The 22,026-nt window shown below is 42.8% G+C and overlaps 1 protein-coding gene across 1 annotated transcript in view; it reads left to right on the forward strand.

The window, feature by feature from the left end:
- The first annotated feature begins 3,028 nt into the window (after window positions 1–3,028).
- Window positions 3,029–22,026, forward strand: part of LOC132077670 (IgGFc-binding protein-like) — a 62,873-nt gene continuing 43,875 nt past the window's right edge. Inside the window, exons 1-21 of the mRNA XM_059479492.1 lie at window positions 3,029–3,098; window positions 4,726–4,904; window positions 5,492–5,506; window positions 5,591–5,672; window positions 6,934–6,999; window positions 7,277–7,521; window positions 8,565–8,848; window positions 10,669–10,835; window positions 12,760–13,358; window positions 13,717–14,281; window positions 14,886–15,085; window positions 16,012–16,298; window positions 17,047–17,318; window positions 18,577–18,726; window positions 19,172–19,428; window positions 19,535–19,619; window positions 19,771–19,851; window positions 19,965–20,206; window positions 20,302–20,585; window positions 20,696–20,973; window positions 21,278–21,876. Of these exons, the coding sequence (XP_059335475.1) occupies window positions 3,029–3,098; window positions 4,726–4,904; window positions 5,492–5,506; window positions 5,591–5,672; window positions 6,934–6,999; window positions 7,277–7,521; window positions 8,565–8,848; window positions 10,669–10,835; window positions 12,760–13,358; window positions 13,717–14,281; window positions 14,886–15,085; window positions 16,012–16,298; window positions 17,047–17,318; window positions 18,577–18,726; window positions 19,172–19,428; window positions 19,535–19,619; window positions 19,771–19,851; window positions 19,965–20,206; window positions 20,302–20,585; window positions 20,696–20,973; window positions 21,278–21,876 (5,007 nt within the window). The remainder of the gene's footprint in view (window positions 3,099–4,725; window positions 4,905–5,491; window positions 5,507–5,590; window positions 5,673–6,933; window positions 7,000–7,276; window positions 7,522–8,564; window positions 8,849–10,668; window positions 10,836–12,759; window positions 13,359–13,716; window positions 14,282–14,885; window positions 15,086–16,011; window positions 16,299–17,046; window positions 17,319–18,576; window positions 18,727–19,171; window positions 19,429–19,534; window positions 19,620–19,770; window positions 19,852–19,964; window positions 20,207–20,301; window positions 20,586–20,695; window positions 20,974–21,277; window positions 21,877–22,026) is intronic.

A 22,026-nucleotide genomic window follows, 5' to 3' on the forward strand; every position in this document is an offset into this window, starting at 1 on the left:
CTGTGTCTGGTGGTCACTTGCATTCTCCCTGTCCCACTGAGTTCTCCCCAGCTGAGCTGGAAAGTGTGGTCAAGGGTTTTGTACAGGAAATGAGTCTCTTTTGTCTCTAAATCACAGAAATCCTCTTCCCTCTTTACTGTGTGGCCAAAGTACACACATTTTCCTAGGAAAATATTTGCACTGGAGAGGGATTATTACCAGTCAAATGAGCATCTACCCTCTTGCTTGGGAGGGGCTTGTGTGGGGCATGGCATTGTGGCAGAATGCAGGCCCAGGCAAATTGTCAACACAGTCCATTAACATCTAGCTTGAAAGACTTTTGTGTTTCTCCCTAGCCTCACTTGATCTGCCCCTATTTCTCTTGTTTCTGTAGGTTGCCTCTTTTTGCTTAATGAGTAAGGCAAAAAGGAGTTGAAAAAACTCCAGACCTAATTTTAAAAGGCTGAATTATCTTAATCATCAGAATATAATAGAAAAGAGAAAGTGGTTGCAACTAAGAGGCCACTTTTACAGCAAGGTCCACTCCCAGACATATACTCCTAGATTAAAAAAAAAGAGCCATGGTCTGGGGTTTCCTGGCAGTGCAAGGAAGCACTGTACTCTTTATGATACTCCTTTGACTTTTATCATTCACAAAACCCAATGGAGTAGGAATTTATCTGCCTTTGAACTATTTGTTGCAGACCCCAGTGCAAGAAATGCTGCAAAAGAGTGGGTAAAGGCCCAAGGGTCAGTGGGAATGATCCACCTGCTTTTTCTGGACTGCCAGCAACTGACAGAGACTTCATGGAAGCCCAGAAAATGATCCCTTATTTTTAAGCAGGACTGATATGGTATCAGTAATATTTCAGCAAGTTCCTGAATTATGCCCATGACTGCTTGACTGTTGTGAGTAAATTGAAATGTTATCTGCTCTGCTGACTGCTAGTTTCAGAAAGGGAGAAAATTCAGTCAGAGTGAGAAATCTCACTTAGATTAGCAGTAAAAGCTGGGCAGGAGTTTTAAAATGGAAAAAGTTGTCTTGCTATCTATGTCAGAAATAAATCCCTTTAATTTTCCAGATTTAATTAATATACAAGAGCAGCAAGAAAAATTTCTAAAATCACATCAATTTCTCTAGCAAACAGCAAAGGGTGTCAAAGAAAGTGACTCAGAGTATGAGCCTTCAGTTCATAGGTGCTTTTCTCAAGGTAGACAGCCAAGGGAACATGATATATGGTTGGACAGATTTTTATAATGGCCTCCACCCTCTTGTCAATATATTCACCTGCTTCACTGTAGCTCATCCCCTTTTTCTCCTTGCTCAGTACAGCAGGTGGATTACTATGCAAGCTGCACTACACAGAAGATTTAACTCTGTCTTCTAATATGGGGACCCCCTGGCACTTAAAATACATTTTAATTTTACTCTGTATTTCAGTGCTGAGTACCACAGGGTAAGTAGCACACTACTGAATGTAGCTTAATTCAGGAAGATTAGCTGTTAATGATTAATACCCTTTCTTCACTTTTCAAATGTGGAATGTTTCTTCCCTTTTTTAATTATGAACGTTGTACAATTGAACCATGTAATTTTTTGAAAGAAATATTTTAAATTTGTGGTTACCTGATTCTGCTCTGGCTTCTGTCTGAGAGAGAAATCTAACACCTGGATTTCTAATGGAACATCTGAAAAGAAGAGATCTGGACAAATAGCCCAAATACTTATAAAACTCTCTTGACTCTGAATATACCTGGAGTAACCTTTGCTTTAGGATTTGCCTGATGTGTAACAGTTTTAAGATAGCACTCAATAGAGACTGAGTGGCAACTTTTCTTGGTTTTCCCTTTCCCATGCAAGATGAAATCCAAGGAGAATAATGAAGAAAACTTTCTTACTCTGTCTTTACTATATTGTTTTTCCTCCTTAGCCTGAGATCAATCTGTTTTCCAGTTTCTTGCTGCATTTCATTGCATTATTTTGCAATAAATTAATTGTGATATTTGCTCCTAATCTCCCTGGTTTTCTGAATGTCATTGCTTGGATTTTGAGCAGCGCAGACATTCTTTATTCTCCATTCACTTTAAGGACAGATTCTCTATACTGTGTCAAGTACAGTAAGGATAATTAAGGAGGGAGCACCACAGAGTTTGGAACAGAACTCTACATCCAGAAATTGGGGATCATCCCTTCCTTATGCAAAACACCTAAAGAACAGAGCCGTTTATGTTGTGATCTGCAGTGGCATTTTGATCTGGGGTCAACTCATCTCTGCAAGACTTTGTAGTACACAAGGACTGCATATTTGTAACTCCTTTTGTTTTGCAGCATTTTCAGGACAAATTAGAAGTGCTGCATGAAATTTAACCTTTGTGTCATGAGAGATTTGCAGGGATTAAAGGAAATATGTAGTCTTCCAGCAAATAACCAAGTTACACAGAGCACTGGCTTACTGGCATTGACATGCTTTGCTTAGCAACAGTGGGGATAATAAAGCCTTGAGCAAGTTCCTAGAAAGTCTTTGCTATTATCTTGGTGCTGTCTGAGCTGAGATGTATCCACTTGCAGCTCTCTGTGCCCAGAACTCCCCTCATCCCAGTTCAGAGGGATAGAGAGCAGAAGTTCCTTCTCACCTTTGCTCTCCAAGTTTTGCCACGAACGAGTAACTTCGATATGGGAAGAGAAATTCAGACATGGGGGAAATCCTGGGTCTCTTCAGTTGTTCAGTGAAATGCCCATAGGCATACATTGAGGTCCCAACATTCTTTCTTTGCCAGTTTTTGAGTCACTAATTCCACAAGGGTTTCACTCTGTTTTTTTCTTGACAGGATCAGGCAAAGACCAAGAGGTGGCTTGAGGACATGGGATCCTGAAACAGGTAACTACATGGCAATGGTGCTGATAACCATCCAAGGTTCACTTTGGACATGCTGGCTCCTCTTCCTCACTGTCATGTGTTGTATTTCAGCTTACCTCACCAGATGTGATTTTAACAATAACTCAAGGCCATTCTGTGACTGGACCCAGCCTTGCAATATCAACCAGGGAATGTGGATACGAACCAAGCATGATACTCCAACTGATGGAACAGGCCCTGATGGGGACTATCCTGATGGAAGTAAGTGCTCAATTGTGGCCTCATTTATTCTCCTTTTCTGAAGATAGCTTGACTACCTTTATTTCTCCTTTCCTTGAAAGGGAAAAGAGATTCATTAAGTCTTTTGAAATGTGTCTTGTGTCTTTCATGCTGACACCTGTCTTTGACTTTTCATCGTATCAGACAGGAGCTTATTACGCTGACTTCACATCATAGATTGGATATCTTTATCAGTGCATGGAAGTAAAAGAAAGCAAATTGTATCACGCTTAAGACCTCATAGAGAATAATAGTGACATAGAACAGATTATTTTTCAAGAGAGGGCTTCTGGCCAAATTCCACTGATACCAGTTTATGGCAACAAATGTAATGATTACTACACTGGCATGAGATAAAGTTCACACCAGCTAGTTACAAAATCAAGTTTGAAACTGAAGAACATTTTTAAAACCTTGTCCTCTGATACCTGTGATTTAAAAACTGGAGTCCAACACGCTCACAGTAGCAAAGAAATACTCCACAGTTCCGTCTCTGTGTGTTTGAAGCACTATCCTTGCCCCAGCAGATCCATTTAGGGGGATCAGTCTGCAGCCATACGGCTTCCTGTAATTATCCCAAGACTGAAAGTCAGCTACTGTCAGAGTCAGTAAGCAGATTAGAACAGATTAGTTGGGATTGTTGCTAAATAATTTTCTTCGGTTTTTCTATTTTGATAATAACAATTAAAATTCTCTGTTGGAAGAAAAAAATGAAGCATTTTAATTTGGATTAACATAAATAATAATGTTCTTCTTTTTGAATTAACATAGACCATATAACTTTAAACGTGACTTAGATTTTCTTGCCAACTTAAATCTATGACTGAATGTTAGATGCTATGTGCGGAGCCATACTTTACAAGACAGAAATGGTCATTCATTTATTCTTGATTTTTTTCCATAGTCAAATGGAGGAGACACTTGAATTTAGCTGCACTGGGGAAAGCTAACTTTGATCTTAGCCCATGTGAAGCAAAAGATTTCAGCCCTAAGAAAGCAAAATCTGATTTCATATTTCAATCAGACAAGAGCATTTCAAATTATAAAGAAAGACTGCAAGTTCCTGAATTTTGAAAACTTTCCTTTCTTTTCATAATGTCAAATTTCAATATTTTTAAGGAAATATCAGCATTGCTTTCTATTTCTTCTATTTTGAGACAAAACAAAATGCTGACAGTTTGGAGTTTTCCTTGTGGCAAAGATTTACTCATATTGAGACCAAATATTTATTAAAAAATATATCCCACAAAAGAACATGTAGAAGACTGCCTTATTTTCCTTTTGGGAAAGTGGAAACTGAACATATCAGTGTGGCAGTGTCTGGAAGTGCTGTCTCTTGAAAGAGTCCCACGTCTTTAATTGTGATCCCAAAATAATTATTCTTGTGAGATGAAATATATTTGCTTTGCTCTCAGGCTCACATTCTACTTTGTATAACTACACGAGTTATCCATTGCAATGTGAAGTCCAAACACCCTTTACTTTTCTTCTTTGCACTGATAATGATGCCTTAATTTCTTCCAGATTGGGATTGTACTTCAGTTTTAAATGACACCTAATAAATTATCAGAAGCTTCAACCATATTTTAATTTTTGTTTCACTCTGCAGAAGGTTATTTCATCTACCAAGAAGCGAGTAATCTGATCCCCTTCGACACTAACAGGCTGGAGAGCCCAGATACTGTAGTTTCTGGAAAAATATGCATAGACTTCTGGTACTACATGTTTGGATCAGAAGATATGAATGAGCTGAGAGTGCTCATCCAAGATAGTTTAGGGGAGTCTGTGGTGTGGCATCGGAAGGGAAACCAGAGTTCCTTTTGGGAATACGGTGCCATCACTCACACTTTTCCGACACAGAGGAAGATAAAGGTAATAGATTTGCAGAATATATTTCTTTGTACAGTGACAGCATTTGTTCTCACCTTGGAGGCTGCAAAGTATTGTACATGTAAACTAGAAAATATAACTGAGATTTGCTAGGTTTATATTTTGTAAATAGAATGGCCTCATGATTTCTGTCAATGAACTAAGAGAAGAAACCACCAACCTCCTAGTTTCACTAGTGCTGTTAGTTAAAGGATAAAATTCAGTTTCATTGTCTCTCTTTTTCCTTCCTTTCCTCCTTAATTCTATCATGAAGTTAAGGACTTTAGATGTCGTAATTAAATGCAGACTTATCAGCTGTGAGTTTCAAGGTTTGAACTTTGGGATGCTACTTGCTGGACTCCTCTGAAGAATCCAGATCACTAATTCTCATAAATCATTTATAAGTCAGCAAAATCGAGGAAAAGGTTTCTTGCAGTCCTTACCTTATTACAGAATATATATTCTTATAGCTGTTATAACCTCATTTTGCTGGTTGCAATTTTTAGCCAAAAAGCAGACAGGTTAGTTTGAAAACATGCTAAAAGAAATGGTCTTGTGTTTGCCTAAACATCTCTGATGCAGAGATCACTTTGTGTCCTGCCTAGGTAATTTTTGAGGCTGTCCGAGGACTGACAGAGTATGGTGATACAGCACTGGACAATGTGAGAGTTAGGGATGGACCCTGTGGTAAGTCTGTGTTTGCAACCAAGTCTGTGCTACTTCCTCCTCTCTGTTTAGAGCTGAACACAATTTTCCATTATTCTACTCCATATACAATATAGCAACCCCTCAGAACTTTAAACCACAAAAGAGAAATGGCAAAAAACTTTACAGCTCACTTCACTTTTATATTATGTGTTTTGCTGTAATTTCTTCTTTAATCTTTCCTCATCACCTCCAACATCCAAGACAAGCTATCCCTTTCTCTGCAAATGGGAACTTTTCCACCAAGTACAGCAAAATTCACCTTCACATCTAAGTCTGAAGTGCATCTCTAAACCTAGACAAGGCTTTGCACATTGATCTAGGCTTCCAGATTAAATGGTCTAATTGGCATTTTATAGCAAATATCAGGTCATGCCAGCTCATTAAATACTCAGTACAACCACATGTCACAATAAGAAATAACAACGAGTCAATACCACTGAGTTGCACTACCAACTTTGACTGTGAATCAGCAATTTGAGCTCTATCTCTGACCCTGTAACAGATCAGCCAAGACTAGCACAAGCTGTTCATGGCTGGGATCCATTTTTACTGACAAGCATGAAATACCTACAGAATGTGAATTGACTGAGAAATTTGCTGAAAAACTTACAGAAAATTTCATTAGGTCTCAATAGGTGTTGTTCTCTGTGAAATACTACTAAGATAATGACATAACATGTTTCAAATGTACAATATCTGTGACAAAGATTTCCTTTCAGGTCCACATTGTCTGATCATATGATTTTATTTAAAATTCCATGAAAAAGACTTGGGGTTTTATTTTGTTTGAGGGCTAGGCAGAGCCAGTTCTTCATTTTCCCAGTTGTATTTGCACACGATTCAGCCACTGGATGGTGCACAAAGGTAACTCCAAGAGACAAGAGCTTCTCTGTTCATTTCACTCTCATACCTGCCAGCACTTGCTGACAGTAGAACCTTCGTGTATCTTATCACACACCAGAGGGAGTCACACACCCAGCTGTAACTACACTTCCAGCTCCCGAGAGGAGCCCGAGCTCAGTCACCGTGGTCTAACTAACAATCAGACGAGTTTTCCTAAGAGCTACAAAGACCCACACATCCCCAATTTTAAACACAGGCAGTTCTACTTTCTTCACTGGAGAACTTCTAACTTTATGCTGGTGAGGAGTAAGTGAAAATTCCTGTATGTTAGTGTGTAAATAGGGTCCACCCTGTAATGTTAAAGCTCATTGTATTGCTTTGTCTTTTCCACTAACAGAACCTGTCCCTACACCTGTACCACCAACACCTACACCAACAGAACCTACACCAGCTCCAGTGACAGGTAATTTTAGCCAATCACATGTACTACTCAATGGGTTGTAGGACACTAGGGCACTTACAGTTTTTACTAGCAGCACTGCTTCTTTGCTTCTGTTAATTTCTGTGGGTGTTTGTATACGATGTTGCTTTATGCTGCACAAATCAGCCTGTTCTGTTTCAGTTCTTCCAGGTGTAATCTACAAAATGAGGGTGATTGTGCAGTAGGAGGACACAATAAGATGGGCTTTTGGGATGTGTTTCTATGTTAATGAGAGCATATTGCTTTTTCCTGTCTCCAGAAGCTATTTGCAGTATACATGGGGATCCCCACTACAACACCTTTGACAAGCAGCGTCATGACTTTATGGGCACCTGCACCTACACCCTCTCCAAGCTGTGTGACAGCAACAGCTCCCTGCCCTACTTCAACGTGGAAGCAGCCAATGAGCACAGGAGAGGCAACACCCGTGTGTCCTATGTCCAGTATGTGGATGTTGATGTCTATGGCTACAGGATCAACCTTGGTCAAAAAAAAGCTGTTAAGGTGAGGTTGGAGCCCATTGTCTATCCTTCATAACTCATAGCATGAATGAAGGTGCTGTACAGTGACTAAAAATTTCCAGCATCTATACAATAATTCTTAGAGGGCAGTCAGATATTTAAGAGCAGAAGTACTGTGGAGTTCCTAAACATGGGAATTTCAAAACTGAAAGGATAGGCTAGAATTCTGTGCTGTACTTTGAAAGGTGGGCTAAGAGCTGACAATCCAGATGGGGTTGGTGGTCTAGACTACCACTCTAACTTGCTCCCCCATGCTCAAGTTTGGCATATAACAGGGAGCAAAGAGGCTCTGAATTAGCTGAGTTCAAGCTGGTAGTCATTTCCCAATCCTGTGTGGTAGCCTGTAATGTTGAACACTTCTCCCTGATTTTTACTTATTCCACTTTCTGTTCACTTAACACCTGGCCTTTGCCATAAAACAGGGTCAGATGGCAGTCCTGGAGCGACAGTCTCATGACTCTCCTTACACTATTGTACCCTTGGCCTGCTATACCCTTGGACTTCTTTCTGGATCCTTTCCATAAAGGTCCAAGACAGTAGAAATGATTGAGCCAAACTCCCCACATATGAACAGGTCACCTTGCTTCATTATTACCCTTCTTATAAGAAAGTACAACAGTGGTTTAAAGGAGGCGAAGGATTAAAGGTATACTGAAACCTTTCCCATCTGATCTTAGAGACATGGAGAACTATGCCCTCACTTGTCCAACAGTCTCTCTCTTGACCTTTCCCCTATTTACTGGTTTTATTATAAAAAGGAATAGGTCTGTAGGCCATTGCTGCAGACAGACCACACTGTCTTGGACTTTTGCCAGCTGTGTCTGGCTCAACAAGACCACACTAGTAAGTTATGTTGTAGCCATGCTGTTATGCCCTCAAGCCCTAGATTATGTGGCCATATACACAAATACTAGCACAGAGTGACTTCTTACTGCTCACTGTGTCCACATAAGGATCTAGGAGGGTCACCATTAAAAATTATTCTTGTCAAGTGCTTATAATACTTGTCCTCCTCTGTACCTGCAGGTCAATGGAGTCAGCCAGGTGGTCCCTGTGACCTTGGTCCCAGGTGTCAGTATTTCCCTCAGTGGGCAGTACGTTGTGGTTACTACTGACTTCGGGCTGCAAGTCAAGTTTGATGGAAACCACAGAGCAGAAATCACTCTTCCCAGTACCTATATGTCTAAAGTCTGTGGAATATGTGGAAATTACAACGGGCAAAAAGCAGATGACTTTCTCAACCCAGATGGAGAGATGGAAGCCAACTCAACCAGCCTTGGCAACAGTTGGCAGGTTTACAACGACTCCAGGTAGGACTCCTGACTGGATGTCAAGTCTTACCTGTTGGCTGTGCAATGACCAGTGTTTTATGCAACTCTTCTTTGGAGGCCAAAAATGTCTGATACGTCGGATAAAATCTACCCTTTCAGTGTTCTTTATGCATCTGGGTAAAATTTCACAGAAAATTTAACTGTGCTTAAAAAGAGAACATTTCTTAGACTCTTAGAACTGTTTAGGCTGGAAAAGACATTTAATGTCATCGAGTCCAATAGTTTACCCAGCACTGTTATATCCACCAACAAACCATGTCCCCAAATGCAACACTTGGGCATCCTCTCATTTCCTCCTGGGATGGTGACTTCATCACTTCCCTGGGCAGTTCCAATGCTCAACAGCCCTTTTGGAGAAGCAATTTTTCCTAATACTGAATCTAAACCTCCCCTGGTGCAACTTGAGGCCACTTCCTCTCACCCTGTCTCCTGGAAAAGAAACTGTTCCCCATCTCACTACAACCTCTTTTTGGGAAGCTGCAGAGAGTGAGGAGGTGTCCCCCGAGCCTTTCCTCTCCCAAGGCCAAACAACCTCAGTTTCCTCAGCTACTCCTCATAAGACTTTTGCTCCAGACCCTTCACCAGCTCCTTCTCTGGATACAGCCCAGCACCTCTTTCTGGTAGTGAGAGACCCAAAAGGGATCACAGGAATCAAGGTGTGGCCTCAACAGTGCCAAGGACAGGGGAGTGAACCCTCCTTCTTCCCCCTTCAAATCTTACTCCACATATGCTTTGTGCCCAAAGAGAGGCCAGCTGGGGTGGGGAGGGGGGGAGGGTTTTTGCTCCCTCACATCATGATGATTCCTCAGGAAAAGCTCAGGCTTCTGCTGGGCTCAGGCAGCCAGAGCCAGCCCTGTAGCCTCCCCATGGGGAAGGGCTTTGTCCCTGTTGTTCAGGGCTGGATCCTGCCAGGTGCTGGGCACTGCATACACAGCACACATATCTTCACATCACATACCTCTGCAGGCCCCTCTGGGCCTGAGTTTTAGGATTACTTACACATTGAGGTTTTCAGGAACAGTGGCCATTTAATCAGAAAAACATATATTTTGTAATGTCTCCATAAATGGTCTATTTAGGCACCCTGATGCAACTCAGGGCACAAAGCTGCAAGGAAAAAACACTCCCATATGAGAGACACTGCTTTTCTCATTTGCTTTGCCTTGCTGATAGGAGAGAAAAGCCATGGGAGCTTCTTTTGTCTCCTGGTGCTGTTTGAGCAAACCCAAAGAAGGAGTGTATTAAATACAAGCACAGGCCAGACAGGGAGAATGATCTGTGAGTTTTAGCATTGACTTAGCTAAATTCCTTTTGTACGTTTAAATGTACATTTTAGTGTTTGAATAAAACACTGAAGGTGCCCAGTAAGATTTCAGTTATTGTTTTAGTTTATGAATGCTAATACTTGAAGACATTGTTTTAACTCTTCTGAGATGCTTGACTTATTGTTAATTATTTCACAGTATGTTATTTAATGACAGTAGGATTTGAACTTCGAATGCTTTCACTTTCTAATTCCCCTTACATGTAAACAGCCTGACTTACGAGAAAGCCAAAAATAAATACCTGGGTTTCATCCAGGCTTCTTAAAGATTAGGAGGTTGAGATCATATTAAAATCTGAATTTCTATCCTAAGAATCTGAAATAGAGGGACTGTAAATACATCATGTTTAGTCTGGGAAGAGATCTGTAGTTTTGGTAGATGTGATTTCAAAAGCATCTAAGGTGTTAGTGAACCCAGAGTTGATCTGTTAATTTTTCCACATATTTTTTCTTTTTTTTTTTTTTTCCTCATTAGGTGTTCACCAGATTATGGCCATACTCCAAACTGCACTGATGAGGAAAAACACATGATCCAGAGCAATGCATACTGTGGCCTGATCACAGATCCAAGTGGTCCATTCCAGAACTGCCATGCAGTGGTCGATCCACAGAGTTATTTTGAAGATTGCCAGTATGATCTCTGTGAGCTTCACTTGAACAATGCAGCCCTCTGTGAAAGCCTACAGGCTTATGCAGACGTGTGCCAAGCTGCAGGAGTCCAGCTGGAACCATGGAGAAACGCAACCTTCTGCCGTATGTATCAAAGATTGCTAGAAATTATCACTTGTCAGGAGGGTTTAATGAGGATTTCCTGAGGACAGAGCCTTACAAGCCTCTTTTGAATTCATGTAGCACTGAGAATCTTGACTGATCAGGCTAAAGATTTCAAGGTTATATGTAGTTCCTCAATTTGATTCCTTTGGGAAGATGCTAGGGAAAATAGTTGCTTTGAATGAAAGGAAAAAAATTCCATCTAATCCATCTTAAAATTGAATTGGAATTCCTCTCTGCAAAGGGAGCAAGTGGAAGGAAGAGACTCCCTCATGTGTAAGAGAGTAGGGAGTGCTGACCATTCTTCCCAATTGGATGTGGAGGAAAGCATCAGTGTCCTGTACAGGTGTAGTCATTCATGGTTTCAGATGGGAGAGGAGCCAGCACTGTTAGAAAGCCTGAAATTAAAGGCTAGGACTGAAGTCAAAAGTCTGTGAAATGTATATTGTAACAATGCTACTGAGTGTGGAGAACACAGCGAGAGTAGGGAAGAGATGGAAGAGACAGAAACACACAGAAGTACAAGACAAAATGTGTCAAGTATTGAAGTAATAGATAGATGTCTGTGCTAGGGAGTAAGTAGGAATAACGATTTTTCTTTTTTGAGTATTGGTAAAGAGTAAATAAAGAAGATTTCTCAAGCATTCAGGTATATAGTATAGGAAAAAAAATCCATATTCTTTTTAGAACAGAATTGAAATACAAATTTAATGTCTGAAATGCCTGAACAGATCTGTTTCCACTAGAAACAATAAAAGGAACAGGAAATAGTAATTCAGTGACCCATGTCCCTTCTAAAAGGGATGACTAAAAAGCTTATCTGAAAACATTGGAATTACTGAAGCCTAATTTCTTTTCTGACTTTTGTTTCCCACTTGACTTCGGTCTCCATCAAGCACATTTTCTAGGCTGGAGACATTACTGAGGCCTTTCTCTCCTAGAGGTTCTAGGGTTTCTAAGCAGGATTGAGCTGCCTCTGCATCCCTTCTTTCTGCTAAGTTTGCAGCATCCCTTCTCCTTGCCTTGTGCCTATTTTCTTTCATGAAGCTGTGTATATTTTTGTCCTCTGCCAACCTCACCGAGGTATTTCCTGTAGAGCATCTGGGTCAAATTAAGTGGGAGGATGAGCAGAGAAATGTACAAGGTCATTGTATAACTTCTGTCTCCTTAAAAAAATAGGCTAAAAATAGAGTGAGAAAATATGTCATTAAAAATTACCCCACATCATATAAACATCTGGAAGCTGAAAAAAGATTGCTTAGGAAGCTCCAGTTCTCAGACCTGCTCATCAGAATATGACAGTGTCTAAAAGATCTGATTACAAATGGTAGTTATATGTCATGCATGTAACAAAATATAAAAATAGAGTAGGGTGTGTCTACAGGATGATTATTTAAAGAAATTTAAAGACCTCAGTGAAGTGAAAAAATAAGAATTAGACATTAAAACTATCATTAGAATTAACTATAATTAGAATTAACTATCAGAACTAGAGACTAAATGTAGCATGTCTAGTACAAATAACTAACATGATATTGATATCCTCTGTCCAATGCAATAATTCAAGAAATTATATTCAAGTCCTAGGAAATGCTCTCTCTGAGTGAAACTTTAGGCAGCCAAAACTCAAAAAAAATTTCAAGTGTGTAAGAAAACAAAGGCATGCATGAAAATGCTGCTAATCCCAAGATGTTCACAAGCATTTAAAAAGAAATCAGAATATGATATTAAACAAACACCAAGACTTGAATAATTAAAAATATAATAATTTATATCTGTATCTTTCCTTACTCAGCACTGGCCTGTCCAGCCAACAGTCACTACGAGCCCTGTGCTGCAGCCTGCCCTGCCACCTGTGTTGACCCAACAGCTCCCTACAACTGCAGCCTGCCGTGCGTGGAGGGCTGTGTGTGCGACAGCGGGTACCTGCTCTACAACGACCGCTGCGTGTCCAGCCAGCAGTGTGGGTGCTGGCACAACGGGCAGCACTACCCCGTGGGCTCTGAGTTTTGGACGGACAACACCTGCTCCTCCAAGTGCACCTGTCCCTCTCGGGGAAGCAAAGTGCAGTGCTTCAATGCCTCCTGCCCTGTGGGCCAGTTCTGCGGGGTGCAGAACGGCAAACCCGTGTGCCTTGAACACTCCTACGGCATCTGCCACGTCCACGGGGACCCCCACTACCAAACCTTTGACAAAGTGACGCACAACTTCATGGGCAACTGCACCTACACCCTGGCCAAAGTGTGCTCCAACACCACCTCCCTGCCCTACTTCAACGTGGAGGCCAAGAACGAGCACCGTGGCAGCACCCGGGTGTCCTACGTGCGCGAAGTCGTGGTTGAGGTGTACGGACAGCGCATCGTCATTGTCAAGCAGCAGAAGAGCCACGTGCTGGTACGCAGTGGGGCTGGAATGAGCATGGGGAAGCTGCAAGGCAGGTCTGGCTGCTGTTATCAGGTTCTGGCATGCACCAGAAGTCCCAGGAATGGGTGGGTTTCCCTGAAGGCACCGGGTGGCTTTTTTTTCCCTTTTGGGAGGGGCTGGAGGACGAAGAGTCAAATGGGGAGCATGGGCCATGTTGAGCACAGTGCAGAACCCATGACACAGCTCTGTGGACCCCAGGCCTGTTGGGGTGTGGGCACATACCAGACAGCTGTTTGCCGTGCCTGGGCTGGCTGCTGCTTTCCCAGGGCAGGAGCAGCCAGGGAGGCCGGGAACAGGCCCGGGGCCCACTGCGGTGTGTGTGCCGTAGGTGAACAACGTGCGCCAGACGTTGCCGGTGAGCGCAGCAGGAGGGGCCATCACGGTGAGCAGGAGCGGTCGCTACATCGTCCTGGAGACAGACTTCAGCCTCAGAGTGTCCTACGACGCTGACCACTCCGTGGAGGTGAAGGTGCCCACCACCTACTTCAACCTGACCTGTGGCATGTGTGGCAACTTCAACAACCGCAGAGACGATGAATACATGATGCCCAATGGGCAGCAAGCCACAGACTCCAATGCTCTGGGGGAGAGCTGGCAGGTGCCAGACAGTGACCCCTCCTGCGGTGTCCCCGTGCCCTCCCCACCCTGCAGTGCAGAAGACGAGAAGCTCTACGGGTCCGACCAGTTCTGTGGCATCCTGACCACCAGGCCAAGCCCTTTTGAGAGCTGCCGTGGCGTCATCAACCCCCAGGACTACTTTGACACCTGCTTGTATGACCTGTGTGCCCTGAATGGTGGCCAGGAGTTCCTGTGTGCTGCTCTGGAGGCCTATGCTGATGCATGCCAGGCAGCTGGTGTGACTGTTCTTTCCTGGAGGAATGCTACCTTCTGCCGTGAGTTGCCATAGAAAAATGAACCTTTGAACAGCTCCTTTTTGTCTTATGAGGCTGATTTTAGCCAGTAACTGCCATAGCTTAGATATTATAAATTCTTCACATAATTGCAAGAAATACAGAGAAATAAAATTCTTCAAAATTCATGCCATTATTGTTTTCTGGCAGAGAACAGAGAATAGTTTTGTTCATTTTCTCAAGAATCTTTGGTAAACGACTTGCAATATGCCCCTTTCAATGTAATCCCTGAATTTTAGATGATTTTTTACCTTTTATTTTCTTATTACATATTATGGTTTTAGCAATTCTTGTACTTGTGGAAATGTATCCCCTCTGTTCAAGATCTAGTGTAGAAAGGCATTGTTTTCCTTTATTTAGAGATGCTTTATAGCCAGGATACAGAGTTAAACATACTTTTCTCATGTTGTCTATTTTCTTTTCTTCTTTCTGATAGTAAAATAGGAATGGAATTTCAGGCTTCAAAAAACCCCCACAATTGCCACTAGCTCAAAACAATAATGTTATTGAATAGCAGTTTCACGTGGGTTTAGTGGTTTCATGCGGGTTGTGCTTGTTAATGCAGTGCTTTTTTGTTGTTTCTCAGCTGTTGCATGCCCTCCCAATAGTCATTACAATCCATGCACCAGTGCCTGTCCAGCAACCTGCACTGACCCTCTTGCATCACGGAACTGCAGCAGACCTTGTGTAGAAGGATGTGAATGCAACAGTGGCTTTGTCCTCAGCGGAGGACAGTGTGTGTCCGTGAGCAACTGTGGCTGCCTTCAGAATGGCAAATATTATGAGGTTTGTTCCGGAAAATATTTCTTGTGCGGGGCTTATTTCAAAACTCAGCACTACCTTTAATTATTTTAATTTAATTTTATTTTCTTGTCTCTAATAGAAAGGAGAATCTTTTTGGCAACCAGACTGTGTAGGCCAATGTGTATGTACTGGAAATGGAACTGTAGTTTGCCATTCAGACACATGTGAAGTGAGTGAAGTTTGCAAGGTGCAGAATGGACTCCTGGGATGTTATCCTTTGAATCCCAGCACCTGCCACATTTTTGGGGATCCACATTATTTAACCTTTGATGGGAAACTGTACCATTTCCAAGGAGACTGCAATTATACTGCTGTTGAGAGATGTACAAATTCTTCTGAAAAGTTCTCAGTGACAACCAAAAATGAACATAGAGGAAATCCAAATTGGACAGCCTTGAACTCGGTTGCTGTCACGCTGAAAAATCTGCACATTGTTTTGAAGAAAAACAAAGAGACCTATGTAAGTGCTCTACTTTAGGCACAACAATCCATCACATCTATGCACTTTACATTTCTGCCCAAAAGAACTGAATCAGGCTTCTCTGAATTCTTCACCTCCAAAACAGCACATGCAAGAAGTCACAGAAGTTATTTCTTTTCCTAAAAAAGGCATAAATCAGCATAACTTCTTTTTGTCCAGTTGTATGTTTTCTCAATGCAGTTATAGGATAAAACAGCTTAATCTCTGTCTTCATCTATAACAGAAAGGTTTTACTAACTTTAAACTAACTATTCCACAATTGCTTTGTGGGCAGTTAAGACAGTAGAAAGATAAAATTGTGCCACAAAGCACTATTCAAGGTCTAAAATAAGTGTACACCTTTAGTCTCTGCTTAATCTCAGTCTGCTGTTATCTGTACTGTTCATTAGAGTAAAGCTGACTCTTTCTTCTGTGGGATTTGTTTTAGGTGAATGGAGATCAGGTTCATCTTCCTGTGGATTTGGACCATGAAGCCAGAATATCCATACAAAGGCACTACATAGTCATTGATACCTCTCTAGGGATCCAGGTTAAGTTTGATGGTGACCAGGAGCTTTTCATTTTGGTTGATGAAAGTCTCAAAGGACAGCTGTGTGGTCTCTGTGGGACATTCAATGACAACCAACAGGATGACTTTTTAAACCCAGATAAAGTCCTAGAACAGGATCCAAATAAATTTGGTGACAGCTGGATAGTGAAGGATGACAACAGGACGTAAGTATCAGATAATACTTTTAGAAACAGCAAAATGCCTGAAGCATAGATCATCTAGTTATAGGTCAAGCATGCATTATTTACATTCCATAGTTGCCCTCTTTTGATACTACTTGTTCGCTAGTGTGTTCACCTTTGGGTAACTTCAGTTTTCTATAGAAAGCATTGAAATCTCAAAATTTCAGACAACCTTCAGAGCTTTTCCACAAGAGCTTTGTAGATTTCACTTGTGATTGGCATTCTTTTTATGGATATAACTTGAATTTTTCCTTACTTCCCTATTCTAAAATATTGCTAAAATATCACCCTAAAATGTTCCTTCCTCCTACCTTCTACTGAAAGTCTAAATCTATCTCTCAGATTCAGCTCCTGAGATAACTTCATGTAGATTAACGTAGGTATGAGGCACTTATCTATCTATTAATGCTTTTACGTACAAATTACTACTCTTACTACATCCAATAATGAATTGAAATTATCTTTCTTGTGTTGGATAGCTGGGGTTTTTTTTGTTTCTTCTGGACTTTGTTCTGTGAATAGACAGTCACAATTTGCAGCTATATTCTTAATGGTGATTTATAAGTTAAATTGCAATATTTCTCACTTTTGAGTTTGACACATTAACCATGTCTATACATAACAAGTCTGCAGAATTTGGCATAACATTCTATTGTAGTTGGGATGTGCCTTGCAGGATAGAGCAAAACACAAAGGTTATATAACCACACCGCTCTTTTTCTTCATGCAGGTGTAATCAAGTTTCAGTTGTACCGCCTGCTTGTGACACGGAAAAAGAGAAAGAATATGAAGAACTCTGCAACATTATTTTGAAAACTGGTGGACCTTTCCAGCTTTGCCATTCACACATTCCCCCACAACTGTACTTTGAGAGCTGTGTCTACGATCTGTGTGCCACAGAGGGGGATTCTGATCAGTACTGCAAGATTTTAGAGGCATACGCTGCTGCCTGTGAAGTTGAAGGTGTAAATCTCGGTGAATGGAGGGAGGATACCATCTGTGGTAAGTCATTAGGACATTTAGCAAATCACCATCTAATTAAATCCTCATGCTACAAATATAAATTCAAATAACTAAGGAATAGAGCAGAATTTCAAAGATGGGCACTCAACAAAACACAGGAAGCTTTCAAGTGCTTAGCATCTCTGTAAATTTGGCTTCTAATTAAGCTTTTAATGGGCTTCCTGTATTCACTTTAGAATGTGATAACACATTTGATCCAAGAATATTGTTCAGAATGGGGTTGAGAGAGCATGCATTGTCAGCTAAGGGCTCAGCAAGGGACAATTGAGCACTTGTCTAATAAATCACCATTTTGGCTTTAAGAAAATATTTTCTCTTTTTGAGAAGTGTTAACATATCACTTAACCAACCTGTCTACAGCTCCACATTTTCCCCAAACATGCAAAATAAATTCCTAAGTATATAAAGCAGAGCTTTAAAATCAGTAAAGAATCCTGCAGCTTGAGGTCCATTCAGCTTTGGGCTGGTTTTACCTAGGTAGACTGGTTAACACAGGGGTAAGGTGGGAGGCATGACATTCATAGAATCATAGAATAGTTTGGATTAGAAAGGACTTTAAAAAGGTCATCTAGTGCAATTCCCCTGCAGCAAGCAGAGACATCTATAACTAGATCAGGTTATACACCATCTAAGCTCACCCCAAATATTTCCCAGATTTCACCATGCTCATGGTAAAAAAATTCTTCCTTGTATCCCTAAATTGCTTTTTCTGGAGCTACCAGAGGTAATTACCAAAGCCAGCAAAAAACAGCAGCCTAAGAATGAGGCTATTACATGAAAAGGCATTCTGTAACTGCTTTCCAATTCCAAGACAATACTTCTCATCCCAGTTTATGAGCAGTAAAAAGCAATGTCAGACCATTCTTATTATGAAGTCTACATTTCCACTTAAAAAGCACTTTAAGAGCCAGCAGAGTACTACTTTGTGAAATAGCACAGCTTTGAGCAATTTTCAATGGCAAAGGATTATGACTGTCGCATAGTGTAAAAATACAGGATCGTAGTGCATTATGATGACACATGAGGAAGGGAGTTGTAAAATAACTCACATTCTCAGACACAATTTCATATTTTATAGTCAATTTTTCAGTACTGGTCAATTCTACTCATTCCATTGTAGCATCTTCAAAGTTTTCATGAACATGGGTTCATTAGACTTAGAAGGGCATTTCCAAACAGAGACAGGATTCCAAACCTTATTGTGGAAATTCTGTTTTTCTTTCTGCACCCTATACAGCTGCACCACCAGCCTGCAATATGTGGTGTACATTTGAGGCTGACTTCTGTGAGTGGAAACAAGAAACTACTGATGACTTTGACTGGATAAGGCACAAGGGACCGACACCCACACCCAATACTGGCCCTTCCCATGACCACACAACTGGAGGTGAGAACAGTGAACAGCAGTGGGCTGTGCTTCTCTTGGAAGAATGCAAGGAGCCTCTTATAACAGCAAATCCAGGCCATGTGTTTCTAGGCTTAATCCAGGGTCTTCTGCATTAGTCAGCAATCTGTTATGGGGGGATGAGCAACAAAGAAAATTGATGAGCATGTGACCTCTTAGCATAAGTTCCTGTAAGGAGGCTTCTGCAAAGGTATATTCATGCTGACACTGGATCACTGTGGCAGCTGACCTTTCCTTTAGAAGGTGCTCCTTTCCTTAAGTACAAAACAGGTATAATCTCCTGGTAGTCCAATTGGGAATTGAATATTGGGAAGAATAATGAAGGTGCTGGGTAAAGTAATGCTCTACTGTACACACTCTGTAAATTAACTGACTTTGTCTTATCCTGGCCCATTAATGTGAAAACCTGATATTCTGCTGTTTCCAGAGGGCTATTATATCTACCTGCAAGGAAGCAAGCAAAAGCCAGCTGATATAGCCCGCTTGGTCAGTCCAGTGTGCAGTTCAGAAGGACTTCACTGCTTCCGCTTCTGGTACCACATGTATGGAGCAGCTGAAACTATGGCTCTGCGTGTGTATGTAGTTCATAATGAGACTTCAACACTGGAATGGAAAGATGCTGGAAACAAAGAGGACAGATGGAACTTGGGAGAAGTCACGGTACACAGCAGAGGCAATATGCAGGTAAGGACACAGATTCTCACTGACTCTCACTGAGATAAACCATGCTTTTGAATGGCAATTCATTTGTGTGGCTGGAGCTAATGACGGGATCTATCCCTTCCCTTAGATTGTCCTGGAAGGCATGATCGGTGAAGATCTCCGGAGTGATGTAGCTTTGGATGATCTGTCCATTGTAAAGGGACAATGCACAGGTACAAACCATGGCTGGGGAGAGGACACCTTGAAAAAGGTTATGCTTCTTCTAGCATTAAGTTGAAGTGCTGACCTCAACCATAGCTGCTGTCTTCAACCAGAGTTGATCAAGGAGAATTCATCTCATTTCGACTGTTGTTTCTTTCATAGATGTTACTCCAACAACACCAGGACCCACAATCACAACACCATCAGAAGAGACGCCCACATCAACACCCATGCCAGATTCAGGTAAATAGAATAGAGCTGCCATAGAACTACAGGCCTCTGTGAAGGGCAAGCTGGGGAGAAGGGGCAGAAGGAGGTGCTCAGCTGAAAGTTTCCTCTGGTCTTTCCACTGTCAGGCACCTGTGTAGTGGAAGGAGACCCTCACTACCACACATTTGACAAGCAGTTACACAATTTCATGGGCACCTGCACCTACACCCTCTCCAAGCTGTGTGACAGCAACAGCTCCTTGCCCTACTTCAACGTGGAAGCGGCCAACGAGCACAGGGGAGGCAACACCCGTGTGTCCTATGTCCGATACGTGGATGTCGATGTGGCTGACCTGCGGATAAGGCTGGGACAGGGCGGAGTGGTGACGGTGAGCCTGAGAGGGAGATGCTGTGCGGTTGTGTGAGCAGAGAGAACTGTGCCAGATGGGCTGCTCCGATCCTGTCTGGCTTTCTGTCCTTCCAGGTCAATGGAGTGGAAGAGATCCTGCCTTGCAGCCCATCCGAGGGTGTGCAGGTCTTGTCCAGTGGGTTCTACACCATGGTCATGACTGACTTTGGCTTGAGAGTCAAGTTTGATGGGAACCATCGGGTGGAGGTGACGCTTCCAAGCTCCTTTGCGCAGAAGGTTTGTGGCATGTGTGGCAACTACAACGGGATAGCAGCAGATGACTTCCAGAACCCAGAAGGGACAATGGAGCCAGACTCCACCAGCCTGGGTAACAGCTGGGAAGTGTCCAACAACAGCAGGTGGGTATGGCCCCAGTAGTCCTGGGGACACATTGGGCAAGGGCAGGAGGAGGAGACACCAGGAGAAGTGCACAAATTACCCAGGAGCCCTTCTGCCTGTCTTTCCACAGCTGCTCAGCAGGACCTCTGCCCACCCCAGCCTGCAATGAGACCGACAAGCAACTGATCAGCAGCAGCCACTTCTGTGGGTTCCTCAATGACACCAGTGGCCCATTTCAGGTGTGCCACGCTGTGCTGAGCCCCAGCAGCTACTTTGACACCTGCAGCTATGACCTGTGTGAGCTGGGGCTGGACCGCGAGACCCTGTGCAAGAGCCTGCAGTCCTATGCAGATGCCTGCCAGTCACTCGGTGTGCAGATACCTGCGTGGAGGAACGCAACCTTCTGCCGTAAGTCCAGACATGGTACCTGGGGCTGCTACTCTAGGGAAAACACAGGACAGGACTGGAAGAGGGAGCTGGCGAGAAAGAACTATTCTCCCTATTGGCTGTAGGGATATACACATAGATATCAGTATTGAAGGCACCAGTTGTATTGACTGTGTTTCATTTTGATTGGGTAGGGCTGAGCATACATGTAGAGCCAAAAACATCATAGAGAAAATAGAGATAGAGCTACTTTTTCAACGGGGGATGTTCAGCAGAAATGTGTATTCTGTTCCCCAAGTAATTTGTTGGACATTTCTCTCTGCAGCGATTGCTTGTCCAGCCAACAGTCACTACGAGCCCTGTGCTGCAGCCTGCCCTGCCACCTGTGTTGACCCGATGGCTCCTGTTACCTGCAGCCTGCCGTGCGTGGAGGGCTGTGTGTGCGACAGCGGGTACCTGCTCTACAATGACCGCTGCGTGTCCAGCCAGCAGTGTGGGTGCTGGCACAACGGGCAGCACTACCCCGTGGGCTCTGAGTTCTGGACGGACAACACCTGCTCCTCCAAGTGCACCTGTCCCTCTCGGGGAAGCAAAGTGCAGTGCTTCAATGCCTCCTGCCCTGCGGGCCAGTTCTGCGGGGTGCAGAACGGCAAACCCGTGTGCCTTGAACACTCCTATGGCATCTGCCACGTCCACGGGGACCCCCACTACCAAACCTTTGACAAGGTGACGCACAACTTCATGGGCAACTGCACCTACACCCTGGCCAAAGTGTGCTCCAACACCACCTCCCTGCCCTACTTCAACGTGGAGGCCAAGAACGAGCACCGTGGCAGCACCCGGGTGTCCTACGTGCGCGAAGTCGTGGTTGAGGTGTACGGACAGCGCATCGTCATTGTCAAGCAGCAGAAGAGCCACGTGCTGGTACGCAGTGGGGCTGGAATGAGCATGCGGAAGCTGCAAGGCAGGTCTGGCTGCTGTTATCAGGTTCTGGCATGCACCAGAAGTCCCAGGAATGGGTGGGTTTCCCTGAAGGCACCGGGTGGCTTTTTTTTCCCTTTTGGGAGGGGCTGG

Source organism: Ammospiza nelsoni, chromosome 10 (assembly GCF_027579445.1).
Source record: "Ammospiza nelsoni isolate bAmmNel1 chromosome 10, bAmmNel1.pri, whole genome shotgun sequence".
NCBI lineage: Eukaryota > Metazoa > Chordata > Aves > Passeriformes > Passerellidae > Ammospiza > Ammospiza nelsoni.